The sequence below is a fragment of the Lissotriton vulgaris genome, chromosome 2_1, assembly GCF_964263255.1.
Source record: "Lissotriton vulgaris chromosome 2_1, aLisVul1.2, whole genome shotgun sequence".
NCBI classification, from domain to species: Eukaryota; Metazoa; Chordata; class Amphibia; order Caudata; family Salamandridae; genus Lissotriton; species Lissotriton vulgaris.
In genome coordinates, this window is record NC_141687.1 from 693,451,438 (window position 1) to 693,475,894 (window position 24,457).

The window sequence follows — 24,457 nt, forward strand, 5'->3', positions numbered from 1 at the left end:
GCTCCCCGTCAACAAGAGGATCACGTTCAGGCTCCTCACCCACGCACACAAGTCTCTCCACAACCTCGGCCCCAAGTACCTCAACGACCGCCTGACCTTCCACGCGCCCACCCGCCAGCTACGTTCAGCTAGCCTCGCCCTCGCCGCCGTTCCACGCATCCGAAGAGCCACCGCCGGAGGCAGATCCTTCTCCTACCTGGCAGCCAAGACATGGAACTCCCTCCCCATCCACCTTCGGCTGACCCAGGACCACCTCGCCTTCAGGAGACAACTCAAGACCTGGCTGTTCGAGCAGTAGCGGCCCCCTTCCCCCAAGCGCCTTGAGACACATCCGGGTGAGTAGCGCGCTATACAAGTGTTATGATTGATTGATTTCTCTCCTGGAAGACCAACTGCATCTACACTTATATGGTACTTAGTGTTTGGACACTACTTATTGCATCCATGGTCCCAGACACTCTGTGGATTAGCTATAAATGTTTTGGTCCTAAAGAATTACCCTAGATCAATTCTTGACTAATTGACAGCATGAAACATGTTGACCTTATAAGTCACCAGGGACCATTGTCCCTACTGGTGACATCACGTCATTCATACTCATGAATTAACATGTGATTTGAGACTTCCTTGCCTTTTTTAAGTCACTAATCACTACTTCGACACCTACGTTTCCTCAATCTACACAAAGTGCTCTTAACTTACAATTCAAATCATGGCTTTGGAAAATGATCTCTGATAAAGAGCCCCCTTGAGGATGCCAGTCTGGCACTGCAACCCGACGAGGAGCAAGCCTGATGATGAAGCATGACAACCGCAAGGGTGTGTGAGGGCCCCATTTCCAAATTCGAACTACTTCCATTGAGGTGGCTCCTTTTCTCTGACCTACTCCCCTTTGTCCCCTTTAGGAACAGCATACCTTTTTTCTTTTGAGGACAGTGGAGCATGTTTGCTGGACCTCTATGCGCTCTTGGTCCCCAGTTTTTTGGTGATGGGCTAAACTAAAACTAACATCAACACCTGGGACTCAAGATTAGCATGACATCTGACATCACACGATGTGTCCCAGATAGGGTGAGCCCTCAACCGGAGACCAAGAGGGGGTTACAGTTCAACACAGTGTGGTGCGTCCTTTACCCTCAATTATGAAAGAGAAGGGGTGCCGTTAAATCTGGCATCCATAGCATGGTTTACTTTCACTTTTTGCCTTCAGACCTCCTGTTTTTGCTGACTTCTTTTTGCAGGCCTTATGCCTGTACACACAATACAACTGTTAACCAGTGCTAAAGTGCATGTGCTGTCTTCTCAAAACAAGGTAAGAATGGCTTATACCTAATTGGCATATCTAAGTTATTTTTAAGTCCCTAGTAAACTGCGTTATATATGCCCAGGATGGGTAATAGTGGGTCTTCAGCACTTATTGTGCTACCCACTTAATTATCCCTTCAAACAAGTCTCAGGCCTGCCATTGCTGAGCCTGTGTGTGTAGTTTTAAACTGCTATGTCGACCTGGCAAAATAAACCTTTTGCCAGACACAAACCTTTCTTTTTAACACAAATAAGTCACCCCAAAGGTAGGCCCTTGGCAGCCCCAAAAGCAGGGTGCAGTGTATTAAAAAAGTTGAACATGTACTTTTCAGTTTTACATGTCCTAGTAGTGAATAACTGTTAGATTCACTTTTCACTACTGCAAGCCCTATCTCTCCCATAGGATAACATTGGAGTTGCCTTACCACATTTTATAAGCGTCATTTCCAAATGGGGAGAGATGACTAGTTCATGTTCAGTGTCTCTGGAATTCTAATTTAAAATCCTAACTTATGGTGAAATCGGCCTTTAAAATACAAATCTTAAAATGCCTTTGTTTGCGATGAAAAAAGATAGCAGTATTGGACAGCAACTCGTGAGAGCAGAGATCACTTCTCCATTGAAAAAGAAAGACCTGCGATCCCAGTGGAATCTTAAACCAATCGAAGGCCACCATAAGTGTGGTAATTGCGTAGCTTGCAAATCAAACCTTTAGGGCACAGTATTCGAGCTGAACAACTTTAACCACATGGCTGCTAGGCGTTTTGCCGTCCTGCGCTGAAGAACCAAAATGACCATTATTCATGACGAGCTGGCCTTGTCACCCGCGCACGGCAGGTAAGCGCCATGACGAGCCCAGCTCGTCATTAGCTTCGAAGGGGTTAAATGACCAACAAAGCTTTCTCGAATTGTAAGATGAAAAACGTTGTTCATGTAATCATATGTCCCTGCGCCAAAATATACATCGGAAAAACAACCCAAGAGGTCAAGCAACATATTGCACAACATCGTTCCTGAATCAGAACAAAACCAATGCACTGATGGTCAGCCACTTTATGCAAACAAATCACAGCGAGAAAGATCTGAAATGGACAGTACTATGTGCCATCAAGCCAAATCCAAGAGGTGGGGATGTGGAGGCTATGTTGCTACAAAAAAAGGCATTTTGATTTTGAAGTCTAACAGGTTTAAACAAAATGTCGGAAATAGGTCAAGCTTAATATTTAACAATTTCTACCGGACTGGAGAGGCAAATACCAGAATCCTATTGTAGTTACTACTAAAGCCACAATGCATAGCCTTAAGTCATAGAAAAAGAGAAGCTAGTACCAGCCAATGTGTTGAACTACAATGTCCGTAATGCAGTACTCAAGTCGTGAAGCTAAATACCAGTCAAACCGGAAGTCACCACAATCAATCAGAGCGAAATGCCGGAACTGTATGGACGGATGATTTGTTGAAGAAGTAAATGCCCGTAGTATGTATATGTGTGGAGGAGATTGCAAAGAAAAGCTTTCATCCTGAGCGTATAAATCCGAAGAATGACTGTTGCTTGTCTTCATCTATTTTAGAACTCGAAATTGATAACAGAGGAATTCAGTGAAAAGACATCTCTTCAAAAGTGTTTGAAAAAGTAAGCCTTTTAACATTTGAGCACCAAAGTCAAAAGCTGCTGATGTAACAGCCATCACAATAATTTTGGTCGTTTGTGTTACAGACCGGACGGTCAGCAGCACAAGCAACACTGTTTCCACCCGAAAGAAATTGTCTAATCTACACACATAATGGAAAGGGGCGACCACTCGGTCCCCCCGAACGTATGGTGGAGTGCCCCAATCCCCCCGGGAGGCCATCTTGGGCGGGAGGCGAGTCTCGGCTGGTATGCCCGAAGCGGCGTAGCCGGGGCGCGCTTTTTCCCGCCCTGGAGTGGGTTGTCCTAGACACTGAAGCCGCCAGCCACGCCCCCGGAGGCGGGCGGAGGCGGGTTTACGCCCGCCCGAAGACGGATAAAAGGAGCAACAAGCCAAGAAAGCATCCTCTTGTTCCTGTGCTCTGAAGCTGCACCTCCCCGCTGCACGTGAGCTCGAGACGGAACGAAGAGCCAATTTTGAGCGTTGTAATTTTGTTCTTGTTCTTTCAGATATCTTCGTTGGAGAATGCCGGGCAAGAAGGTCGGAAAGCGGGTCGGTACCGATCAGATGCTCCGCATGCTCGTAAAGGACATGGCCGAGATGAAAAAGCAGATGGCGGCAATGAACGGGGTTGGAGGCCCGAAGCGAGTCGTCGGACCAGCATTGCCGGGAGTAGTCCCCAGCGAGAGAGGCAAGAGGTCCAAGAGGGGGGCACCTGGGGGGGAGGCCCCGGTTCCCGATACACCGATAGAGGTGCCAATCCCGGTTCCGAAGGAGGGGCAACCGATCCCCGTTGTAGTCACCCCCGTGAACGGGGAAGATATGCCTCCCGAGTTGGCTGCACAACTGGCAGCGTGGTTGGGAAAAGATAGTCAGGGCACCACGGCGGACAACGCCAGGGCAGTAATGAGGCAATTGCGGGAATCTAGAGAGGCTGCGAAGGCACCATCTTCTGTTCCCCCACAGGTTCCGGTGGCTGAGACCGCAGCGGGCACGAGTTCGGCAGCAATTACAGCTCCTAGTTCAGGTAAGCGGCTACTGCCGATTGCGGGGGAGGGGTCTGTACCCTCACGAAGGGAGAAAGTGGCCCAGCATGTTCCACTCGAAGTTAAGGAAAAAATTTGGGCTGATAAGTATGTGAACATGTTTTCTTTGCTTACCGACCATTACGAGATCGAACATGTGAAGGGCCAAAAAGAGCTTCTGCATCCGAGTGTTTGGCGCGCCAAAATGGCCGCCTTTAAGGTTGATGAAAACATAGGTACCTGGGGCAGGGCGTTTGGCATATTCACCTCAATTATGGGGGAGCGAAGGCCCGAGTTGTTGCCCGAGTTGCCCATATATCAGACACGTATCATGGAGTATTCTCAATCTTATGAGGGCAATCAGTGGTTTTGCTATGACAATGTTTTTAGGAAGGCCAAAGAGCACGACCCAGCTCTGACCTGGGATTGTTATGACTCCATTTCTTGGCAAAAAATGGAGAATTCAGGCATGTTAAAGGTACCATTGTCGGGGTGTAACGGGGGTGAGTCTTCCCGCCAATCCTCTGGGACACCCTTTCGGACGGGTGCTGGTAACGAGCATCACTCGAAGTCGAGTGGCAGCGCAGGTAAAAAGGGGATTTGTTGGAATTTTAACAGGGGAAAATGTACAAGGCCCCAGGGGTCATGCAAGTTTAGACACGACTGTGGGGGGTGTGGACAGTCCTCCCATCCCGAGACCATGTGCAGAGCCAAAACAGGTGATAACGGTGGTAGGGGAAGCGCCAAACAGGTCTGAAATAGTCCGAGGGGCGCCTTTACCTACCCCGGTTGATACCATGGCAATGATTCCTTGGCTCAATGAATACCCGGATCATGTCTCCGCTGGGGTGTTGCGAGACGGGTTTTCGTATGGTTTCCGCATTTCAGTGGTTGATTTTCAGGGTAAAACAAGTTGTAAGAACCAACTGTCGGTCCTGCAGCATACGGCGGTGGTACAGGTAAAGATTGGGAAAGAGGTGACTCGAGGGCGGGTTGCCGGTCCATTCGATTTACCACCGGTTGCTAACTTTGTTTGTTCCCACTTAGGGGTGGTCCCCAAGAAGGACCCGGGTGAGTTTAGGCTAATACATAATTTGTCAGCCCCACGAGGTCTTTCCGTGAATGATGCAATAGACCCGGAAGTGTGTTCGGTGCGGTACGCATCTTTCGATGAGGCCGTCGCCATGTTGAATCGCCTGGGGCCCGGGGCGCTGATGGCAAAATCAGACATCGAGTCAGCGTTCCGGTTGCTCCCGGTACACCCAGACGATCAGCGTCTCCTTGGTTTCATGTTTCAGGGTCGCTATTACATGGATAAATGTATGCCAATGGGATGCTCTATATCTTGTGCTTATTTTGAAAAGTTCAGTTGCTTTCTGCAATGGGTATTCACAAGAAAGACGGGTTTTCAGCATGTTATGCATTATCTCGATGACTTTCTGTTCCTGGGGGCAGCCGGGGATCCAGAATGTGGACAGACTTTAAAAGAATTTTGTGGCTTAATGAATCATTTTGGTGTGCCATTGGCACCAGGTAAGACTGTGGGTCCCTCGACTTCACTCGAGTTTCTTGGGATAGAGCTCGACTCGGAGGAGGGTTGTTTTCAGTTACCCAAAGAAAAGGTGGTAAAATTCAGGGCATCCCTTGAAACATGTATTCGAGAGACTAAGGTAAACTTGCATCAATTGCAGCAAACAGTGGGCCAGTTGAATTTTGCCCTTAGAGTAATGCCAATGGCCCGCCCCTTTTCCCGCTCGATTGCACAAGCCATGGTCGGTCTTAAGGAGGGACACCACCGCACGAGGCTCTCGGCAGAGATTCGCCAGGACATGCGCATTTGGTTGGCATTCCTGGCGGATTTCAATGGTCGAATTGTCTGGAACAAGCCGGCGGTGTCCTCCGAGGAGCTGGGGCTGTGGACAGATTCGGCGGGGAGTATAGGTTTTGGCGCCATATTCGGTACGCAATGGTCGGCTCAAAAATGGCCGTCATGGTGGCACGAGGGTGGGCTGACGAGTAACATTGCTTTTCTCGAACTCTTCCCTATTTTGGTGGCCCTGAAAACATGGCCTGAGGGGTTCCGGGATCCCTCTGTGGTGTTTTGGTCTGATAACATGAACGTGGTTGAGTGTATCAATAGTCAGGCAGCACGTTGCAAATGGATTCTGAGACTGCTCAAAGAAATTGTGTTATTGTGTATGCAGTTGAATGTGCTCTTTAGGGCAAGACATGTCCCGGGGGTGCTGAACCAAGCGGCTGATGCGCTTTCTCGTTTCCGTATGCAGGCCTTCTGGGGTTTTCTGCCCTCAGCGGACCCGGTAGCGGCACCCTTTCCCGAAGCTCTCTGGTCTCTCGGTGCCCCGAACTACAAAACCTCATGGGAGAGAGTTTAGCACCCAGGACAAGGAAGGCATATGAAGGGGCGTTCCGTTCCTATTGGTCCTTTTTGGGTTCTGCTAGGGGGGAGTTTTGGGGCCAGGAAGAGCTTGTCGTAAAATTTTTGCTGTCTTTACATCAGGCAGGCAAATCAGTAGCTACGGCCCAGAGGCATCGGGCCGCCATTTCCTTTATGGCAAGGGCTCATGGGATCCAGGACCCGACAGCGTCTTTCGTGGTGCAGAAAGCGCTACGTGGGTGGCAACGCCTTGAGGGTCGCAGAGTAGATGAGAGGCACCCGATAGGTCTGGATAGGTTGGCCCTGTTATTTTCCGTACTCCCTGCGACATGTTCATCCCAGTATGAAACAGTGTTATTCAGGGCCGCTTTTGCGTTAGCATTCCATGGGGCGATGCGGGTAAGCGAACTGGTGGCGAAGAACACGCAGGATACGGTGGGGGGACTGTGCCGAGAGCACATTCAGGTTAAGGGGGAGACGATGACTGTCTCGTTTGTCAGGTCCAAGGTCGATCAGGGTGCGATTGGGGATTGCGTAGTCATACATAGGATTCCCGGATCTCCCATGTGCCCTGTTGTTTGCGTAGAGGAATATTTAGCGCAGAGTGTGGCATCATGGGGGGGGACCTTGTTGAGACACGCTGACGCCACCCCACTGACGAGGTTTCAGTTCCAGCGGGTGCTTACAATGGCAATTTCGGCGGCGGGCTTGAACCCCGGCGAGTTTGGGACCCATTCCTTTCGGATAGGGGCTGCTACTGAGGCTACAGCCAGGGGTCTGAGTGTAGATAAAGTGAAACGTTTGGGGCGTTGGTCCTCGAATTGTTACAAAAGGTATGTGCGGTTGCACATGTTGTGAAGCTGCTATCATTTACTCACGCTTCTTGTTTTTGTTTGGTTTACAGTTTCGCAAGCTTACGAGGCGGGGCGGACTGTGCAGTCGACCCGACACCTGGGAACCAGCGGTCAAACATCACCGGCTGCGGAAAAAGTGGTAAGGGTCGTGGGCCACTCATACGTGAGGCGTGCCGCGGACGTATTCAAAGCAGGTGACATGATTCACATGGCTGGGGAATACGGGTACAGGGTGACCTTCTACGGAAGGGGCGGGCTCTGTATTGACCAGTTTCAATCCTTTTTCGAGGGTTTGTTAGGGCGGACAAGGTCACCGCCATCTATAATCATAGTCCATCTTGGGGGCAACGATTTGGTGACCACTGGTAGACGACTTCTTCTCGAGGCGATGCTTTCCACAGTAAGTTGGTTGGCGAGAAGGGTTCCAGGGTGCACAATTGCATGGTCCCATATGATTCCACGTAAAGTGTGGCGGGGGGCGAATTCGGTTTCTGCTGTAAATCATTCAGTGAAGAAAGTAAATAACAAATTCGGTAGATTGTTTCGTTCAAGTGCACTGCATTCTATTCCTCATGGTTGTATCAAGGGGGACAGTATGTATTTGGGGGATGGGGTCCATTTGTCCCGGGTGGGGAATGAGTTACTCATAGGAGACCTCATAGCTTGGCTAAAGAGTTTAAAGCATGACCTTTAGGCAGGAGTTTTTGTGGGGGGTCCGGATAGCCGGTCAACTATCCGGCCTGTGGCGGTAAGGTCATGATCCGTGAGCAGTAATTGGAAGATCCCTATGGGGGGGCGTCACCCATTACGGATGGGAGCGCCCGGGGGAGGTGGCCATTGGCCCCTCAACGGGGAGGCGGTCCCTTCTAAGGATGGGCCGCCGAAAGGAAAGGGAAGGTGGTCAAGGCCCCTTCCTGGATAGGAGGGGCTACGGGCCCCTCCTGGGAATTTCCCGGGGCCAGGACACCTATGACGGCAGATGTGGTAAGTTGTGTGGGGTGGGGAGGGGGTTTACGCTACCTTCTAGACACCTCACACGAGTCCTCGGACGACCATTAAATGGCGTCGAGTTCATTGGGGCCCCCGTCAAGTCAAGGGAAATTGGTAGATGCACATGAGGTACAGCCTCTGTGCGGTCGCCCCTCGCAAGTGGGGGGGGTAATTCTGGTTTAGGGATCTGACACCAGTTACGACCTTGCCGTTGGCCCTTAACGTTAGGATGTACAATTTCAAGTTAAAATGTTTTGTAGGATGTTAGTTCGGCTAGGAGAACCTTTGTATTAGAAATATGTTAAGGTTAGCCAAACATCGTAATGTGGAAATGAAATTGTACATAATATGAAACTGTTATTTTAATGTTTTGATTTTGTTTCATATTTTAATAAATACGGCCGGGAGGGTCACTCCCTCCCGCCTTCCAAAAGTTCAGAACTGTTTCCGGTTTCCCATCCTTGGGGATTGTGTCGAGAGGGGGTGGCGGGTATCTCAGCCATATGGAAAGGGGCGACCACTCGGTCCCCCCGAACGTATGGTGGAGTGCCCCGATCCCCCCGGGAGGCCATCTTGGGCGGGAGGCGAGTCTCGGCTGGTATGCCCGAAGCGGCGTAGCCGGGGCGCGCTTTTTCCCGCCCTGGAGTGGGTTGTCCTAGACACTGAAGCCGCCAGCCACGCCCCCGGAGGCGGGCGGAGGCGGGTTTACGCCCGCCCGAAGACGGATAAAAGGAGCAACAAGCCAAGAAAGCATCCTCTTGTTCCTGTGCTCCGAAGCTGCACCTCCCCGCTGCACGTGAGCTCGAGACGGAACAAAGAGCCAATTTTGACCCACCCACCAGCCCCTGAAGACAGCAAGTGGTTTTGAAATAAAGTTTTGATGTGGTAACTCTATTTCTTACAGGTTGTGATGATCGAAGTGTTATTTGAGTATGCAATAAAGTGAATGATTCTTTACAGTATGTTTTTTCGAATAAAGTATTTTGCACTAGTGTTGATCAGTAATCATACGTGAAGCAGTTATGGTTGTTTTTTAATTTAGTAATTCTAGTTAATTGTCGTATTTATTTTGGTCGGGCGGTAAGGTCATGATCGGTGAGCAGTAATTGGAAGATCCCTATGGGGGGGCGTCACCCATTACGGATGGGAGCGCCCGGGGGAGGTGGCCATTGGCCCCTCAACGGGGAGGCGGTCCCTTCTAAGGATGGGCCGCCGAAAGGAAAGGGAAGGCGGTCAAGGCCCCTTCCTGGATAGGAGGGGCTACGGGCCCCTCCTGGGAATTTCCCGGGGCCAGGACACCTGCGACGGCAGATGTGGTAAGTTGTGTGGGGTGGGGAGGGGGTTTACGCTACCTTCTAGACACCTCACACGAGTCCTCGGACGACCATTAAATGGCGTCGAGTTCATTGGGGCCCCCGTCAAGTCAAGGGAAATTGGTAGATGCACATGAGGTACAGCCTCTGTGCGGTCGCCCCTCGCAAGTGGGGGGGTAATTCTGGTTTAGGGATCTGACACCGGTTACGACCTTGCCGTTGGCCCTTAACGTTAGGATGTACAATTTCAAGTTAAAATGTTTTGTAGGATGTTAGTTCGGCTAGGAGAACCTTTGTATTAGAAATATGTTAAGGTTAGCCAAACATCGTAATGTGGAAATGAAATTGTACATAATATGAAACTGTTATTTTAATGTTTTGATTTTGTTTCATATTTTAATAAATACGGCCGGGAGGGTCACTCCCTCCCGCCTTCCAAAAGTTCAGAACTGTTTCCGGTTTCCCATCCTTGGGGATTGTGTCGAGAGGGGGTGGCGGGTATCTCAGCCATACAGGTAATGCCGCCAGTAACATGACACTTTCTATAAAAATGCAGTACTTTTTAGAAAAAAGGGGGTCTATTCAGTTAAAATTATGTTTCTTTTGATTTGTAGATCACATCCAGTTTTTGTCCTGAGGAAAATCCCAAGAATTATATTGTGATATGAAACGCGCCGGAATGCTTTACCAGTTGGGAAGCATTAGCATTGAAATAGGAATTCCTCATAGATAGCCATACACAATGGTAGTGTAGGTATGACGACTTATGCCATCCTTGGCAGGATGGGAGGGGGCTGGGCCCAGCCTCACTTACACCTGAATAGGCTGTGTCCTGTATTTTCACATAAAGGGCTGCATATCCACTGTGGTTCGCCTAGAACCAGGTCATGGAAAGCAGGTGATAAGTGCATTTCAAAGACATGCCTCTAGAAGTTTCTCCCCCTCCTAAGGCACAACTGTGTGCCAAAAAAGAACCTCAGATATTACCACTTCAGTACACTTCTGGACCTGTGGATACTTTGCTGGGAAAAAGGACTGCTGTGCTGCTACAAGGACTGCCACTCTTCTGAACTGCTGCTCTAAATGAACTGTTTCCCTGCTGTGCTGACCTGCTGCCCTCTTGCCAGGGGAAAAAAAATCTGAACCAGCAGCTTCATCGTAATCCCAGGACCCTAGAGTGACTTCAAGGGCTAGTCTGCTGGCCCCTTGATCTAAGCCTCAGGGACATAAAAGGCTTCCTACAAGCTTGTGGACCCATCTACAGAGAGTTCCTGACCTGCAAGTGTCCCTCTCTGTTCCTTTACCCTTGGTGTGGCTCTCGAGCTCTTGAAATCTAGCTTTTGGGCTCTTTGAGACAAGGCCTGTTCATATCAGTCTCAGAGGGTTATACTACTTATGCACACTACGGCGGATATTAGTTTAATCTCATGGACACCACACTGTGACATCGAGAGCCAGATCAAACTCTTTGGGCACCTGCCTGATGGAGTGTTATGAAAACCCCTTAATAGTTTTGACTTAGTAGATTCCAAGCAATGGGCATGGAAGCAAATACCTAACCGGAATAAGTGTTCTTGTTAGCTGCAAAGTTGGCATAACCTCGATTTGTATTCTATCGTACAACATAACAATGCTGCAGGTGCATTGAGGTCTGCTCCTCAAAAGCTATCCTTGTGGAAGAGGAGTGTGACTGATTATTGAATTGCATGACTTTCCATTCAGAAAATTTGTTGATAAGGAATCGGCACCTGTGATCTGTTTTCATACGAAAGCAAGGAAACACTGAGAAGTGATGATTTTTACCCATGCAGTTTCCTAGCGGCTTAAACACTATATGGCATTTACGCCCTTATTGCCTTATTTTCTATTTTATTCTTCATTCTAGAGGAGACAAGTCTGCCCAGTGAATGGTGTCCTTGCAGAAACAGGAGGAAAAGCCCATGGGAGAGTTTAACAAAGAGGAATGGACTACAGTCTGTTTTACATCAGTCTTCCAAAACTGGAGGAGTAGTAACATATTACCAGGAGGATAAGGGATACATTTCTAATATATATTTAAACAAATCAGAACACAACCTTTTTTTGTAACCAGTTCGCCCATAAATATGGTGACCCCACCTGCAGACCACATCTATGCTTTCAAGGCACATCAAGTGCGACAATTCCAAGTACACTGTGTGCAACAAAACTGCAACCAGGCAACTAAAATCATTTTAGCTCCCAATGTGCCCATTATTGTGCACATAGATTGGGCCCTACCCTTTGCGAACCACTCATTGAGGAACCCAAACAAAACTGTTTCTGTTAGCTAATAGGTCATGGATCAAGTGCATTTTCCTATACAAAGAATAGAAAGAGGAAGGCAGTGTCTTACTTCATTGGGCATGAACATTTATTTCCCCATTAATAGATATGCCAGTGCTACATTTACCTTAAAGAACCTTACAGGGGCTGGGCTGTATATTGGTTTTGACTTTGTGAAATCCGAGTGCCTGTTATATATGTATGGGGCATATTCCCAGATTGCCTTCTGTAGTACGATTAGTCGTTCTACAAGCGTACAACTAAAGTATTACAAAATGCTATTCACAAACCTTTGAATGCAAATATCCACCTCCACCTCTTGCATCTTTTCTACAGGGACATTCTCATACAGGAATGTCCACTAGTAAGGGGTCGATTCCAATGTCGGATGGACCGGAGTCTTTTCGATATCAGCACCACACATAGCCAACCACAGATACTGCATCAGCAGCCCATATAAAATAATGGAGTTAGAGACTAAAAATAAAACCTCATCATAGTGCTGTTAAATTATGTTATTTAAAATAGTTAAAAAATAAGAATAATTTAATGTAAAAAAATCCGAAAAATTAAACATACTTATTATTTCATTATAATACATGTTAATAATTTTTTTATTAAAACATAACTAGATTACTTTTCCAATTAAGTTAATTATAATTTAGTAAAAACATAATATTCCCTTAACTTCTAAATTTAAAACAAGGTTGTTAAAATGTTTTACCATTAAATAATATTTATTTATATTTTTAACTATTTAGAATGATTAAATTTAACATTAGTTCTGATGGGGTTTTATTTTATTCTCTTCCTCCATTACATTTTTTGAGAGGGTGTTGCCGTACTAGAGGTTGGCCATTTGTGGTGCTGGGCTTACTGCTGTTTCTTTTTGCCAGTAGTAACTTGCACTCATAATTTCTCCAAACTTTTGAGTAACTTTAGACTGGGATTTTGTGAAGAGCCCAAAGTAGTCAAGTTAGTCAAAACTTGCACAGTTAACTTACTCGCAAGTGTAAGTTACTTTTGTGACTAGCTCCATATGTGTTGCGCAGATTAGGAAAGACTAACAAAAATGGACTCTACCTTAATGCTTTATTTTATATGCTTTTTCCTAAATCCAGGGAGAAAAGAATACACTTGCACTATAGACAGTACATTATCTACAGACATATTAGTCAGTGGGAAACCACACACCTAATATTTGGAAAGGTACACTTTTTCCAAATGCCTACATTTTAAAATTATTTAAAGAATATGTTTGCTACACACTAAATGGTTTTGATTTTCAAACATCATGAGTATGGACCCTTTTTGCAGCATTCTAGCTTTTACAAGATTAAACATTTATCTAATGACCTTTCAAAGTGTATCCTAAAATGAGCCTTAGGAAAATTGCAGCCCACTTGATGATTATGTGAAATGGCAAGCACTTTCGGGAGAAGCAGACATCAAAATATACGTGCCTGAACTGAATAACAGAAGCAAAGGCTAGTACCGACAGAAAAACACGGTTAGAGAACTTTTTTTGATGTTTCCATCAACTAATGTTACCTGTTTCCTCGTCCGCGTCTTTCCTGTCCTGAGTTTGATATATCTGGCTATCAATTCGTTCCTACCTGAAACAAAACAGAATTTAGAAATAAAAAATAAAGTTCGTAATGTTTCTTACAATATTAACTTTGAGTGGTTTTCAGGCACAACAAAAAAATGCGCAGCATTCAGCATGATAATAGACAATCATTAACTCCAATAGTCCACATTAAAGAAATGTTCACAATAATACAGTATTTTTTTTCCAAAAAAATCATCATAAAAAAATCACTGCAATAAAACACTCACAAAACAGCCATGCATACCATAACTTGCAAAGTTCAAGTCAAACCAAAAAAGTTTTATTCGATTCATAAAGCAAATCATAAAACCACATCATTAAATGCAGAGCAATTTAAAAAAGAGATTCACTCATAAAAATATTATATTTCAAACCTAATAAAAATACCATATTCAAGAGGTAGTAAGGAGATAAGCTAAGACGTCAACATACCATAAATAGAGACATTACCAGCCTAAAATAACAATTCATCCCTTATAATAAAGCTTGTCACAATAAATATGCAAATTGCAATGACTGTCACTCTATAACAACATTTACCTGTACTGCTTTCTAATTACAATGGTGCCCCTTATGAAGTTCAGAACAGCAGTACAGATATCAATAGAGTCCAATGAATACAGATCTCTAAAACCATTTCTATAAGAACAGGGATGTTGCTCTATTAATAATGGGAGCAGAAATCTTGCTCTTATTGTTTTAAAAAGTGCACAGGAAAGTACAAAGAGCATGGTGCTCTGCTTGGTCATATTGTCACAGGGCAAGGCATAAGCTTCTCTGACTAAATTCCTTGACATGGAAAAGCTACCAAAAAGTCCAATGTGCCTAATCGAAACCTTGTAAGATAAAAGCTATATTGCAGGTTCATAATAAAATTGTTATAGAATAGTAAATGATCAGTCAAAGGACTAACCTCAACAGAGCTCAACAATTTATTGTGTGTCTGGGGCTACCGGTGATGTACACTAGCCCTAGCAAAAAAAGCTGATTTCATAATGCCTTTTGCTTTAGGAGGCATATTTTAGGGGTTTTCTGAAAGATCACATGAAACCCATCTAGAAAACATACACTTCAGATGGTTGAACCAAGGAATCGTATCAACATTAGACACAGGAAGACAATGCCTGATGATGGCTCTCAGAAAAACTAAATCCTCTGAGCGCCAAATCATTGCAAATAATAGCAAGGGTGCAAGGTCAATGAGGTCCTCAATATGTTCCAAACCTTATTTGGAGTGACAGAATGTCCATCAAAAGTCTTCTAATAAAGTTATTTTCTACAACTTGAAGCATGTTGCTCCTGCTGTACCCCTAGACTCCAGCCCCATAGGTGGCAATGGAAAGGCATTTTGCTATATAGAGGATTAACAATTATTTTACTGGTTTCTATCAAAATTAGCTGCATAATGTAAAAGGGCATCATTATCCTGGATATCTGCTGTGCTCTTAAAGTCAGTAGAGGATTCCATGACAGCTGTGTATTAAATAGATTACCTAAATAAGAACAACTTTAACTTATTCGATCGCTTTTCCCTGCATCATAAAAGTTTTAGATTTTGTTAACTTGGGGCCACATACCATAATATACAATTTCTTTAAATTAACTTTTAAACCAAGAGAAGTCATAACATCTATAAAAGCATCAAGAGATTTCTGAAGTTATATCTCTGGTAATGCGAAGGCGCGATACAAACACAATTTGCTTCCCCCTCTTCTGCGCCTCCGGCGTGACGTGGAGGGTTGGCGCAAGCTTCCGCTTTCCTTACTAGGACGCGCGGCATTATTTAAGATGATGTCTTTACCCAGGTTCCTGTACGCCCTGCAGAACACCCAAGATCCGGTCCCCGCCCGTTACTTCCGAGAGATTGAAGGGCTTCAACGTGCCCTACTCTGGGACGGCCGTCCCCGCGTCGCTATCACGAAGCTCCCGCTCCCGTGGTACGATCTGCTAGACCCAATTTTTGCAAACTGGGCAGACGTAGAAGTCCAGGCTCCAGTTCCTCTCCCATGGACTGACCACTTTTTAGTACCTTTTACTATAACTATTCCTGCCAGCAACGTCCAAAAATTTTACAATACTAAATATCTGAGTCGTAGATGGGCTGCATTTTCTAAAGCCGGGTTTGATGCCGCCCTTATCAACGGTGGCAGCCCAGGAGGGGAGGATGCTGCCACAGCATCTGATAGACTTGATGAACGCATTATCAACGCCCTGGATGGCACAGCCCCTCGTTGCTATAAGAAACCCGGGAGCAGACCTCGCAAATCTGCCCCCTGGTTTAATGCAGAACTTCGCTTAGCCAAAACTAAATGCAAGCAATTGGAAAGACAATGGAGGGTGGCCTACCTCGACCAAGCTAAACTGAGCTACATAGACAAACGCAGGGAATACCATAAGCTAATTAGGCGCGCCAAAACCAACTATTTTTCTGATAAGATTGGTGAAGCTCACAACTCCACGAAAGAGCTTTTTAAAATATATAAAGAAATCTCCCTAAGTAGCTCTTCTGTTGATCCTTCCTTGGTTTCAGAGGAATCCTGTAATCGCATCGCCACTTACTTCTTTGAGAAAGTGGCTACTATCTATTCCGCCTTCACAGGGGGTAAGGAGAAGGCAATAGAGTTCAGTGGAAATTTACCATCAGAAGAAGGCGCAAATAACCTAAGCAAATTCGTTACTCCACCACCTAATGAGCTTCAGCAAATCTGCTGCTCGATTAAGTCAGGCTCCCCCCGCGACCCGGCATCACCTAAACTCCTTGGAGGGAGTATGGAAGCTCTTGCGCCTTACATTAGAGAGGTTTTGGATCTCTCTTTTATGAGCGGCACCGTACCTAAAAAATGGAAGCAAGCGATTGTGCTCCCGCTCCAAAAGAAACCTAACCTCAGTTGGGATAGGCTAGACAATCTTCGACCTATCTCCCTCCTTCCCTATATGGCCAAAGTGGCAGAGAAGATCGCCAATCTCCAATTGATGACCTTTGTGGAAGATGCCAACCTTCTCCATCCGACCCAGTTTGGATTTCGGGCGCGTCACTCTACGGAATCTGCGATGCTCCTGGCAACTGAGACCATTAGGCAGGGTGTAGATGAGGGGCATACCATGGCTCTCATCTTACTCGACCTAAGTGCCGCATTTGACACTGTAGCACACTCCACCTTGCTGCAGTGTCTGAACAATGGCGGGGTAAACGGGATGGCACTCAGCTGGATGCAGTCCTTCCTGTCTGAGAGGGGCTTTCAGGTCAGGCAGGGGGAACACTACTCTCGGGTGTTCAATCTCGAACAAGGGGTTCCCCAGGGCTCGGCCCTCAGCCCCACCCTGTTTAACCTCTACGCCTCCCCTGTTGCCACCATTGTGGAAAGGCATGGCATCCAGCTGGTGTCGTACGCTGACGACACACAGCTGGTCATCTCGTTGTCACGGGCACCCGATACTGCGGCACTCAACTTCAGGGCCTGCATGCAGGAACTTGCTTCCTGGATGTCCAACAACTGCCTGAAGTTGAATGGGTCCAAAACGGAAGTGCTCGTGGTAGGGGGAGGCCCGTCTGTGTGGTCCTCAGCGTGGTGGCCTGACTCTCTGGGCTCTACCCCCACGCCGAGCCACCAGGCGAAAAATCTTGGGGTTCTATTCGACTCTGATCTATCCTTTGCTCCCCAGGTTAACCGGGTGGTTGGAATGTGCTTCGGGATACTGAAGAGCCTTCGCAAGGTCCTTGACCTATTACCGATTGGTGCCAGACAAACTCTTGTGCATGCTTTGGTCACATCGAGACTTGACTATGCCAACCTATTATATCTGGGTATTACGGCCAAAAGTCTCAACCGTCTCCAAGTTCTACAAAACGCCACAGCCCGGCTGGTACTGAGACTCCCCAGGAGAGCACCCTCTAAAGCTGCCTTGAGGTCCCTTCACTGGCTTCCTATCCGGGAAAGGATTACCTTCAAGGCTCTCTGCATGTGCCATCGCATCTTTGGAGGCAAAGCACCCGGCCCGCTGAACAGCCTTATTACTCCCTACAGACCTGAGCGGCTGCTCAGATCCTCTGGGATGGGTCTGGCTGTTGTCCCCAAAATCCGTAAATCTCGGATGGGAGGTAGATCTTTCAGGCTCCTTGCAGCCAAGAATTGGAATTTGCTCCCCACTGAAATGCGTCTCGAACCTTCTGAGACTAAATTTCGCAAAACCCTCAAAACCTATCTCTTCCGCCTAGCATTGTTATAATCCTCTGACTCTCTTCCAGGTTCTCTTCAGCGCGGGGACACGCCGGTGTGCGTTACCAAGCGCTTTACAAAATTCCAAAATGAAAAATGAAACGACGGGGGTATAGCACTACCAGATGTGCGCAGGTATTACTGGGACTCCCAATTGGCGGCTAATAATCATGGTTTTTATGGTCCGGAAAACAACCCTGGATATGCAATGGATAAGTGGCTCCTGAGTGGCGGCAATTTCTACAGGGCGCTGTATTCGAGGTCTCTGGATAGGCGGATGTCGGGCCCAACGAAAACTGCGGGCCATATTTGGCGGACAATTACCAAGGCGCAGGGCTGGCAAGGCAGGCTGACTAGGTTCACCCCATTGTATGATTCAGATATTCTGGGCAAGTTATGGCACACCAAGGGATTTGATAAATGGGACCTCATAGGTATCTCCAGGGTGGATTATATGCTATTGAAGGGTGAGATTAAGACCTTCTCCCAGCTGCAGGCTGAGTACCAGCTGGGCAGCTCTGAGTTTTTCCGATATGCCCAGTTGCGACACGCACTGCTCTCTGCTAAACCAGCTGAGGGGGCGATTCCAGAAAGCTCCCCGTTGGAGAACAGGGTGTTGGATGGCCATATGCCTGACAGTGCTATCTCACTGTCGTACAAGAAACTCATTAATGTTCGCACTGACCTCCTCCTGGGTGTGCGGGAACAGTGGGTGCGTGACGGACTGGAAATCGACGATGAGGATTGGCAGAGTGCGGTTTCTTCCCCTAAGGAAGTCGCCATTTCCTCTCGTCTCCGGCTGGTGCAGCTCAAAATCCTGCACAGGGTGTACGTGACTGGCCCCCGGCTTGTGCATATGGGCTACTCGATCGATGGGCTCTGTCGCCGCGGCTGCGGCGCCTCCGCCACTTTTATGCACATTCTTTGGGAGTGCCCCGCCATAGCCTCCTACTGGAGACGTGTGCACCGGATCATGGACGAGGTGACTGGGGTGGTAGCGATTGCGGAAGCTAGGAGATGCCTCCTCAACATTTGGGGGCCTTCCGATCACAATGTGGCCCAGACGCAGTGGGTGACCCTTGGCAACATGGTGGCCAAACGCGATATCGCGCAGAAATGGGGGGCTTCGGCAGCTCCCATGGTGGTGCAATGGAAAGCCAACATGGATTGGTGTATGTTCAGGGAAAAGACGGTCTATGTTGCCAGGGGTAAGCCCAAAAAGTGGTTGAAAGTGTGGGGGGCCTGAAATGCTTATAGGGGAGAAATTTGTGTGCCCCCGGAACCTGTCTCTTTGGAGGAACATCTGTCGCCATAACCTACGACACCAACTGTGACACGCTGTCATGCTGAATCCTGTCCCTTCTTCTTCCCCCCTTCTATCCTGACCCGCTCTCCTGTGTCCATGTTTGTGTACCCGCGGCTCCCCCTGCCCCGCTGTCAACGCCTCGCTGGTCTCATCTACTCCATTGCCACTCTTTTTACGCCTTCTGGCGTCTCTTCTTTTTCTCTTCTATGTTCCTTTTATGACACAAAATAATAAAATCAACCTTCATTGTACTGTGCCATCCATTCTTGCACTGTTGCTCTCCTGCTTCAATATGCTGCCTTGTCTCCGGGATGTTAGGCTGAATAGCTGTGTGCACTTTTCTAAATGAAGGTTTTAAAAAATTTTTAAAAGAGATTTCTGAAGGCTTATATAGATGTTATGACTTCTCTTGCCAAGAGGATGGTGATGTCTGCATATGAGAGTAATGGGGCAAAATAACTGCCAATCCTCAGAAAATCTAATTTCCTCTGCAATAAAAATTTCTCTAGCCCATTGATATAGTTGAGAAATAAAAAACGGGCTAGAATGCAGCCTAGCCCCTTTTTTATTTATCATTTAGCAGGCCCTGTCCAGCTAATGCAGCCATTTCCCTCAGAGCAGGGCCATTGTCAGTGCTCGGATGGGGTTGTAACCCTAACTGGCTTGTCCTTCTGCCACGCACCGCACTCTACCCACTGCTTTTGGCACGTCCAGCGATGTGCAGTGGGGTTTTTGACTGTGCAAAGACTTCAGCCATGAGCAGTGAGGGCTGAATGCAGGGCCTGGCTGAAGGTCCTATGCCCAACTCATGGAAGACATCTGATCCTGTTTGCAGAGTTCCGCAAAAGGATTTGCATACACTCAAGCTCTGCCATCCATGGTAACCTTGAAAGGCATAGTTGTTTACAGACACAATCTACTTTTTAGGTCTGGCATAAAGACAGCTGTAGATGACTTGCATCATGTTTAAAAATGAGGTATAAAAATTCATACATATATACATACATATCGGGACTTTCAGTCAGCCCTTACATTTTGCTCCTGACAGGATACATCATGTGTCAGTGGGACATTTCAACCACTTGCTCTCTTCACTTTGACCAACAGCATTTTACTCTTGCAGAAATGCTGATACATGTATGGAGTAGTTCATTTCAGTGGAAATTTCTGGTTTCATTATATATTTTTTTATTATTTATTTTTAAGATGGGCCATTATTTTCCTTTTTTGCAAAAATATACACACCACTTTCACGTGGTGAACTTATTTCCTATTTATTACTTTCACACTTTTAGGGGCCGATTACGATGTCGGGCAGAAAGCCTCCTCCCGACAGTCGAAATCTCCTCGACCATGTTGGAACACTTCAGCCCAACTCGGCCGGTTTCCAATCTGCCCAACCGATAATGATGCGGGCGGTCGGATTGCAAACTGCCCGGGCTTTTCTAAACCGTTCTGACCGGTTCTGGGAGAATTTGTGTTGGTTGGACCTGCTTTGTACAGCTCTACGGACAGCGTTTCCAAGTCGACCTGTTTGACATGAAAAGGCAGTCAGAAAGTGACTTTGGGGGCCCCTGGCAGGCCCCCCTTCAACCTACGGCCTCCAGTTTGGAGACAAGGGGGTACCCAAGGGCCCCCCCTGTAAAACCCTGCACTGCATGGCAGGCACAATGGGGTGCCTGTGACAGGGTGCAGAGTTTTTTGCATACACCCCATTTCAGCATAGGAGCCTGTGTTCTTGGGTGGACACGGGCTCCCATAGAAGTCAATGGGACTCTGACTGAACAGTGTTTGGTCGCATCGTAATCGGTCAGGTGGAACCGCCAACTGCAAGTCAGTTGGATCCGATTCCGAAACGGAAAGTTTCCACATGACATCGTAATCAGCGCTTAATGTTTACTGAACATTCTTGTGAAAAAATAGAAATAAAGAAACATTGCAAGCTTGTCAAGGCCCGACCTATTGGGGCTGCCTTTGCTTGTTTTAGGTTTTTGGTGGTTCTAAAAAAACATTTTGTTTAGGGTGGGAGGTGTTTTTTTTGTGCTTTTGGGTTTTGCCACTGATAGAGTGTATACTTTTCCATGTATTGATGGAATTTGGTGTAAAGTTCTTTCAACAACGTATTCACAATTCTGGGATTCTTCTCCTTATATTACAAGTTGCTTTAGAACTCCATGTAGGGAGTGTGCAAACATGACGCAGTGGGGGTTATTTTGCTCCACTTGATGCAACATCTCTTGCGGAACATTTTGTAGTCACTTTGATTCCTGGCATCCTAGTTTTTTTCTGTATGCTGCTCCAGAACACTGAGATACTTCTCATTGCATTGTTGATGTTCTGAAGGGGTAGAGTTCTGTCTACCCTGTCAAGTTTTAGGTAACATGGCTTGCAGGTGACCCTCTTCACACTAGGCTTCTCTGCAGGTGGATGTGTGAATATCTCAAACACATCTGAATCCTCAGTGAGTTTTTTACACTTCTTCACTTCTGCAACTACTACTTCTTTTCCTCTTAGGCAGCAGAATGCAGAGTGGTGGAATAACAACGTGAAGTTTGTGTGCTTGCATCTTCCTAAATGTCGCTTTGGATACCAGCTGCACCTATTCAGGTCTTCTGCTCTTCACAAAATGGTGGATATATCTGCTGTTGCCAAGAAAAAGGCACTTAATAATGTGATGAAAAGTTACCCAAACTTTCAACCACTGAAAAGCTCAGAGTGCTCTTTAAATTTAAAAATAGTCAGTAGATTTGACCAGTCCGTGCACTAAAGTAGAAGTCCTCTGCTTGTTGCTAGATATGCCAAGTTTGTGGTCTAGCAATAGAGAGCATAGACTCCGTGCATTTTCAAAAAGTTGAGTTCATCATGACACCCCTACAACTCCCCCCCACAAAAGTGATTCTGATGCCAGCCCACACTCAAGTGAACAGTTCTAAAGATAACATTTAGTTTTAAGACTTAATATGACACCAGAAGTATCATGAATCATGCAGGGATATAATCTTTAGGATTTCTTGCCGTCATTCTCATTGTTTCGTTTTTTAGAGGCAGTCTGTAATGTTCTGTTCTGATCTGCTCTTATCTCTTTCTTCTATTTCTATTCTCATTCTCTCTCTCTCCTCATTTTAGAATCCCTTGATTCATTCTTCTACTCTTTTTACAGCGCTGGCCGGCTCTCCTGTGGGTCCGTTATTTCTCCATACTTCAAAGACTCAATGAACTCTTATTTAAATTAAGAGCATCAGTCTTACGGCAATCCTTTCCTCAGGTACATAATTTGGTACCAGGAGTGGGGTCAAGAAGAAACAAGTATCCCTGATTCGCTTCTTGTGTACTTCGAGGATTTTCTACCCAGCCGACGTTGGAAAGCCGTCAAGAAGGATCGTCACTTCTAACGCTTTCAGGCGCGTTTGTGAAATAGCTTGCTGTGCTTCCAACAAGCTGTTCCACTGACAATTTGTTGCATCGGACCCACAGCGTAAGATTCTGCTCACTGGCAGTTTGTCTTCGGAACAGGTCTGTTTTACAGATTTATTTTTGCAGCGCTTTATTATTTCAATAGCGCGTTATCTTGTGCTCTTCAGTTTTGAGCTGTTCCTCATGTTTTAACAGCGCTAACAAGTCAACTGCCAACGGAAAGTACTAGCGCGAGCCTCCTTTCAGCGTTCACGCGCGAGTCAGCGCGAGCCTCCTTTAAACTTTCACGCGTCATTTAAACGCCTCATTGTTGTTCTTCTTGAGCTAGCGCGTCACATTTCTGGCTTCAGTTCACATGCGCCTAGCAATCACAGCGCATTCCATAGAGTGTTTCATACGCATTTAGCTTCCAAGCAGTCTTCCCTTTCTGATGACATCATTGAGCTCTGCGGATTGTTCTACAAACTCACACTGCAATTGAGTGGCAGCTTTGAGTTTCCTTGTATTCTTTTTCGAACTTGACACGCTCATTCCAGAATTATCGCAGGACTCTGATGAAGAATTTTATTTCTGTACTCAAACAAAGGGAGTTCTCTTAATCTACATTCCACCAACTTCAGGAACTTTAAGAGTGTACCTCATGACATCATAATTCTTTACTTCACAAAAGGCATTATTTTCTTCATTCGACATATCTGCCTGACTGTCAACACTCTTCATATTGTCTCTTCCATCCACTTATTTCTGGAACTTCATGAACATATTTTGTGACATCATAATTTGACTCTATGTACTATTATTTTACTATGTCCTCTTCAGAAAGTGCTCTACACCCTCCACCTTTCCTTCAGAAACCAGGCAAACCTGAAATTGTTTGGAAACAATGGATCAACATTTTTGAGAACTATCTTGTTGCCATCGATGGAGTTGACTTTTCGGCTCAAAGGAAAAATGCTCAACTTTACAATCATTTGGGTATTGTGGCACAGAACATTTTTAATAATTTACCACCTTTTCCTAGACCATCTGGTGATGGCACATGGAATTTATATATTGAATCCAAAGCTAAACTAAAAAAAACAATTCTCTGATGAGCCAAATGATATGCTGGAAAGACATAGCTCCTTCAAGAGGAAACAAGGGAGTGATGAATCTGTTGAAGAGTATATTGCCGCTCTCAGAGTTCTTGCTTCAACTTGTGAATTTGATAACTATACTGACACTTCTATAAGAGATCAGTTTGTTTTCAATTGTTTAAAAAAAAAATGCAGGAACGACTATTGACTTGTCGCAATCCCTCTCTTTCGGAGGTTATTGACATTGGGAAAAGCCTCCCGCGGCTACTGGCCCCTTTACTTTGGTTGCTACACAGTAGGTGTTATTTAGACTGTGAGCACTATTTTCTTTATTCCGTTTCACTTACTGCAGGCACGACGTGCTTTGGAGCCTTCTTTAACCCCCTCCCTCCCGTTGTCGTGCCTTGTTTACCCCCTCCCGCTCTCCTTCCTAATGTTTGTGCCTTCTCCCTCCCCGTCTCCCCGCCAGCCCACCGTCCATGCCTTCTCCCTCCCATTCCCCCGTCACCCGCCCTCTAGTTGTCCGTGATGCCTACCATTTGCAATGCAATAGGTCTCGCATTTCCGCGAGTTTACAATGCCAATAGCTTCAACTCATGTGATGCGAGGCCTATTACATTGCAAATGCCTGTATCCTATCTGTTCCGAGGAACTTTCGTTTTCCATTTAATCAGATGAGGACTGGCTTTCATTAAGCTCAGCTTGTCAGACGAGAAAGGTCATGCCCAGCTCTGCCTTCCTCTGAACTGTTAATCGTTTCTAAAAAGTCGGGTTGACACTCGGTCAGTGGGATATCCGTCTGCAGCAATTAAAGGTACTGCTGGTTTCTGCTTCACTTGTTACAGTCATGGGAATATTCCTTTTGTTCGTCAGATTCGAGTAGGGGTGGTAAAATCGCATGCCGACGACAATCCACACGTCTCCACGTTGTGAACGACCACACAACCTGCCATAAAAAGAAGTGCTGTTCAATCTGGCCCTTATTGCAGCTGCCGGCAGCAACCAAACTTCATAT

General features: G+C 46.4%; 1 protein-coding gene across 6 annotated transcripts in view; it reads right to left on the minus strand.

The window, feature by feature from the left end:
* TEAD1 (TEA domain transcription factor 1) overlaps positions 1-24,457 on the minus strand; it is a 414,947-nt gene that overhangs the window by 152,949 nt on the left and 237,541 nt on the right. For 4 of the 6 annotated variants that reach the window (XM_086955930.1, XM_086955932.1, XM_086955931.1 and 1 more), the window contains one exon: positions 13,369-13,429. In XM_086955930.1, coding sequence (XP_086812056.1) covers positions 13,369-13,429 — 61 coding nt within the window. Of the gene's footprint in view, positions 1-13,368; positions 13,434-24,457 lie in introns of all 6 variants that reach the window. The other 2 variants (XM_086955933.1, XM_086955929.1) reach the window with 1 other exon arrangement.